Source organism: Triplophysa rosa, unplaced genomic scaffold (genome assembly GCF_024868665.1).
Source record: "Triplophysa rosa unplaced genomic scaffold, Trosa_1v2 scaffold110_ERROPOS82188, whole genome shotgun sequence".
Lineage (NCBI taxonomy): Eukaryota > Metazoa > Chordata > Actinopteri > Cypriniformes > Nemacheilidae > Triplophysa > Triplophysa rosa.
The window spans coordinates 28,793-34,985 of NW_026634043.1; the positions used below are offsets into that span (position 1 = coordinate 28,793).

Here is a 6,193-nt window from a genome sequence, read left to right on the forward strand (position 1 = left end):
ACACACAACTGTGACTTTCTGAAGACTTTCTCCTCATCACAGCTTCTTATCACAGCAGCGGCCACATTTAGAATGTGAACTCTTGAGTTTATCACAGGAATGTCCAAACACTTCACATGTCCTCTCTCACTGACACGCACGCACGCACGCACGCACGCACGCACACACACACACACACACACACACACAGTGTGAAAGAATGCTGTTATAGTTTCATATAAAACATTAAACACAGTTTAATGAAACGTCTCTGAAGTCTTACACACGTCTCGTCTCAGTAACTGTCGATAACATCACACAATTACACACACAAGAGACTTCATGTGTTCTGTGAGTTGTTTCGTCTGTGAGTTTGCCAGAGACGCCATATGGCTGCTTCACAATCACTCAACAACACGAAAGCTTTCTCAACACAAAATACAAAGAAAACACCTGAGCAGTTTTAAACAATTAATTAAAATACAACATAAGTCAGATGGGAATATGTGTGTCAGAAAACACTTTCAGTCGCTCATGTTCTGTTCATTGATTTATTACAGATCCGTTTATCTTCATTTATAATGATAAATATAAACATAAATGCCCACAGTAACATCATCAGCACTCGTCTCTTTATAAACTCACAGGATCGTCTCCGCTGGACTCCCCACTTAACAAGAATGAGCGATGACATCAGAGAGATCAGAGAGAGAGAGACAGAGAGAGAGAGAGAGACAGAGAGAGAGAGAGAGAGAGAGACAGAGAGCAGTTAAGGATCACATGAGCACATGAATGAAACATGTTATAAGAGAAGCTCTCACCTGTAGCTCATCACAGAACATACATGTCACATTGTCGTCGATTCGATTGAGCGATTGTTTACACTCAAAATGAAAGAACTGTGTTTTTTTATCAGTGACCAAATTGCACACACACACACGCGCATGCATGCACACACACACACACAGTGATTGTAAGGTGTGTGTCCATACGTTGCTGATGTGTTCTTGTGTTTGTTTGAGTCTCTGTAGTTCAGGTGTGTCTGTGACGATACTGAATCCACGTCCCTTACTCTCCTCAAAGTCTCGCTTATATCTCACCTGAAACACATACACACACAGTTTTAATACACGCACACACACACACACACACACACACACACACACACACACACGCACGCACACACACACACACACACACACACACACACACACACACACACACACACACACAGGCTTTGGTTGACTATCCCCGTGGGGACAGTCCATAGGCGTAATGTTTTTATACTGTACAAACTGTATATTCTATCCCCTATCCCTAACCCTATCCCTAAACCTAAAGATCATAGAACACTTTTTGCGTTTTTAGATTTGTAAAAAATATTGTTCTGTACAATTTATAAGCTTTTGTGCCCATGAGGACCTCAATTTTGGTCCCCACAGTGACACGAGTCCCCATGTGTTGGTGTGTATTCAGGTTTAGGTCCCCACCGGGATATACAAACATGAACACACACACACACACACGTCTGGTTTACTATCTCCGTGGGGACAGTCCATAGGCATAATGAGTTGTATACTGTACAAACTGTATATTTTATCCCCTAAACATAAAGATCATAGAAAACTTTTTGCAGTTTTAGATTTAAAAAAATATTGTTCTGTACAATTTATAAGCTTTTGTGCCCATGAGGACCTCAATTTTGATCCCCACAGTGACACGAGTCCCAATGTGTTGGTGTGCATTCAGGTTTAGGTCCCCACCGGGATATACAAACATGATCACACACACAGTTTTAATTCGGTTTCTGTTTTTGTAGTTTTTCATGATGGCGCCGGTGTGTTTGGCGTGCCGTCTGTCGCTGTCAGCGTTGTCAGCGCTTTTTGCTATTTTTATGTCGCTACTTGCTTCAAAATGCTCATCTACTCTGATTTATGATCGCCAGACGCTTTTGAATATTAGAAATTGTCTCTTGGACACTTACCTGTCGGTCTCCATACATTCTGTGCAAAAATCACGGGTGTATTCAACGAACCATGTCTGGGATGTCCCAGAGTACCTGCGCCGGTGGCCTCTTGACGTGTCCCGGAGAAAACGCCGGAAGAGACGAGGGAAACGTGGAGGAATTGCCATTAGGCTAAAGGCAGCCTGGCTCTGTGGAAATCTTCCCTTCTCTGCTGCCCAGGAGTGTAATAGGGGCTCTGGCCGTTTTGCTATGTGGCTCCCGCTGGATTCATCCACTCGCTGGCTTCGGCCTATCCCATGCTCGGAGGCCCAGGGGCGATATACGGACTATGGCCACTCGGCCGCTTGGCGGCCGCTGGATTTACCGGCTCCCAGTTTACGGACTATCCATTCAGGCTTTCCTTTGCCTACGACTCCCCGGCTTCATCTCCGGTCTCATCAAAGTGTTCGGTCTCATACTGGTGGTGACTATACAAACTTTTCATTCCTACAGCGTGAGGTGAATTGCAGTGCTGCCGTGTCTACAAGCCCTTTAACTGCCGTGCTATTCAATGCGCGTTCAGTGAACAATAAAGCCTTGCTTCTGTCAGATTTTATCATGGACAATAAACTGGATTTGCTGTTTCTCACGGAAACTTGGCACAAACAGAATGATGGTCTGCTTTTTAATCAACTGTCACCAGCGGGCTTTGGACCTTTTGACGTTTCACGGACTACTGGCAGAGGTGGTGGAATTATAGTGGTCTACAAATTGCAATACAGCATATATCCGGTATCTGTTCCTCTTTTTAAATCATTTGAATGTCTGGTCTTAAGTATATCTGCGCATCGTGCAGCACCTCATACTGCTATGGTTACTATTTATAGACCTCCAAAACCAAACGGGAACTTTTTGTCTGAATTTGCTGATCTTCTGTCCATATTATCAGCCAAATTTACGAGATTCATGATTCTAGGTGATTTTAACATACATGTAGATCAGAACACCTGTGCTATGTCTAAGGAATTTCTATCTCTTTTAGACTGTTTTAATCTCTTTTAATTTGTAAATTCCCCAACTCACTGTAAAGGCCACACTGGATTTAGTTATTGCAAATGACTCATTTCTCTCTAATTTCTCAATTAAGGATGTAGGTCTTTCAGACCATTCAGCTATCTTCTTTGATATTGAAATTCAATCCACTCACACTATTACATTTCGTAAATGGCAGTCGATTGATCATGCTGTTTTTGCTAATTCAGTTCTCTCTACTTTAAATGCTACGCCCTCTGTTTCCCTCGAGGATAAAATTGTATCATTTAATAATGCTCTCAAATCCAATTTAGAAGTCTTTGCTCCCCTAAAAAACACGTCATGTCTCATTTGTACATTCGGCCTCTTGGTATAATGATGATCTGCGCTCAGAGAAGGTTGCATGCCGGAAATTGGAGCGAAAGTGGCGTTGTACTGGCTTAAACATGTTTTACCAAGCGTGGAGAGACCGCCTGGCACATTATAAAGTGGCTATTGATATTGCAAGATCGTCATTTTATTCATGTATTATTGAAAATAATCAAAATAATCCTAGAAGGCTATTCCAGACAATTAACAGATTACTCAATATAGTTGCCTCCAGCTCCTTGACTGCATCTGATCAGTTGTGTAATGATTTTTTTCAGTTTTTCAGGGAAAAAATTGTTAATGTCCACACACTTATAGGTAGTTCCTCTGAGTCTGTTGTTTCAAATGTTAATTCATTAACCTTCTCCGGTAGGCCATTTTCTAAATTTAATCCAGTACAATCTGAGTCTCTCTGCAAGCAAGTCTCTCGAATGAAAGCTTCCACCTGCATACTCGACCTTCTGCCCTGTAGTCTCTTTAAATCATGCTTTGATTATTTTTGTCCTTCAGTGCTTGCCATAATAAATGATTCTTTGTCAACTGGTGTTGTGCCTGTAGCACTTAAAACTGCTGCTGTCACTCCCATTTTAAAAAAGCAAAGCACTGATGTGAACTCTCTTTCTAACTATCGCCCGATCTCGAGTCTTCCTTTTCTGGCTAAACTCTTAGAGGGTGTAGTTGCGGCCCAATTGAACATCCACCTAATAGAAAATAATCTATTTGAGCCCCATCAATCTGGGTTCAGGAAATTGCACAGCACCGAGACTGCGTTGGTCAAAGTTACTAACGATCTACTAATAGCTTCTGATTCTGGCTCTCTATCCCTTCTCATTCTCTTGGATCTTAGCTCAGCTTTTGATACCATTGACCATGTAGTGCTACATAATCGCCTTGAATCTGTATTTGGTTTGTCAGAGACAGTCCTGGACTGGTTCAGGTCTTATCTTAATGACCGCAGGCAATTTGTGTGTATGGGTGGCTATAGATCTAAGGTCGGTCCCTTATATACTGGTGTTCCACAGGGTTCAGTTTTGGGTCCCTTACTTTTCAGCATGTATATTTATCCACTTGGTGAATTATTAAGATCTCTCAATCTTAATCACCATTTTTATGCTGATGACACACAGATTTATATTCATTCAAGATCAGGCCAAAATGTGGACACTGTGCATATCTCTAACTGTGTTACTATGATCAAGAACTGGATGTCTGACAATTTTCTGTCTCTAAACAGCTCCAAAACCGAAATTATGCTAATCGGCTCTCTCCATCAGCTGCGCAATGCCGGCCCTATGACAATGTCTATTGATGGTGTTGCCTTGGAGTTTCAAAGCAAACTAAAAAATCTCGGAGTCATCTTTGATGCCTCGCTAACATTTGAGCCTTTTATTCAGAACTCGGTTAAGACATCCTTTTTCCACCTGAGAAATATTGCTCGTTTACGTCCTATGTTATCCTTTTCAGTTGCTGAAAGGTTGACAAATTGTTTTGTTTTCTCACGTATTGATTACTGTAATGCACTTCTTGCTGGAGTATCTAAAACCTCAATTAGCAAACTACAATATGTACAAAACTCTGCGGCTAGAATTCTGTGTGGGGCTAAGTCCGGTGATCATATTTTCCCTGTTTTAGAGTCTTTACACTGGCTCCCTGTCAAATACCGTATTGATTTTAAAATCCTTATGTTAAGTTTTAAGGTATTGCATGACCTGGCACCTCAATACCTGTCTGATCTTTTAATTCCTTACAAACCATGTCGTAATCTACGCTCTTCTCAGTATGGTCTTTTAGATGTTCCCAAGACACGGCTCCACTCCATGGGTGATAGAGCATTTTCTGCTTATGCTCCTAAGATCTGGAACTCTCTCCCGATAAACATCAGGGAGGCAAACTCACTAGCCACTTTCAAATCTCTTCTTAAAACATTTTATTTCAGGATTGCTTTTACTTGACTGGATCTTTTGTTTTGTTTTATACAGTATTTTATTGTTCTGTTTTATTAATGTGTGATGTATTGTTTTATTATATGTTGTGCAGCGCTTTGAGAAAGAAACTTTTAATGGCGCTATATAAAATAAATGTATTATTATTATTATTAATTCAGACACACACAGTTTTAACACACACGCACACAGTTTAATACACACCCACAGTTTTAATACACAAACACACACACAGTTTTAATACACACATGCACGCACGCACACACACACACACACACACACACACACACACACACACACACACACACACACAATTTGAATACACACACATAGTTTTAATACACACACACACACACACAGTTTTAATACACGCACACACACACACAGTTTTAATACACACACACACACACAGTTTTAATACACGCACACACCGTTTTAATACAGACACACACACACACACACACACAGTTTTAATACACGCACACACAGTTTTAATACACACACACACACACACAGTTTTAATACACGCACACAGTTTTAATACACAGGACGCTCAAGAGGGTAGCGGACCTACAAGCATTCTCCGTGTCCACAGATTGCCTAGAACTCGGGCCCGGTCATTCTCACGCTATCTTGAGACCCCGGCCCGACTACGTGCCCAAAGTTCCCTTTCTGTCGGTCTCTCGACGTTGTGTCGAACCGACAGAATGGGGTTTGTCTTGAGAACCTATCATCTTCTGAGTATTTAGAAAAGGCCAATGAAAATTGGCGAATGAAATTTGCATGCCGGGCTCCTCCCCGGATGTCCGGGTATAAGAGGGAAGCCGGCGTGCTCATTCATTCACCTTTGGTTCTTCAGAGCCTACGCATCTGATGAGCAGCTCCAGATCTTCGCTGATCTTCCAGATCTTCGCTGGTCTTCCAG

General features: G+C 41.7%; 1 protein-coding gene across 2 annotated transcripts in view; it reads right to left on the reverse strand.

Annotated features, from left to right (window-relative positions):
- Nucleotides 1-16: 16 nt before the first annotated feature.
- Nucleotides 17-6,193, reverse strand: part of LOC130549374 (LIM zinc-binding domain-containing Nebulette-like) — a 29,093-nt gene continuing 22,916 nt past the window's right edge. Inside the window, exons 4-6 of one of the 2 annotated variants that reach the window (XM_057326578.1) lie at nucleotides 972-1,079; nucleotides 625-649; nucleotides 17-129 (exon numbers count right to left, since the gene is read on the reverse strand). In XM_057326578.1, coding sequence (XP_057182561.1) covers nucleotides 113-129; nucleotides 625-649; nucleotides 972-1,079 — 150 coding nt within the window. In that variant the 3' untranslated portion in view covers nucleotides 17-112. The other variant, XM_057326577.1, reaches the window with a different exon arrangement.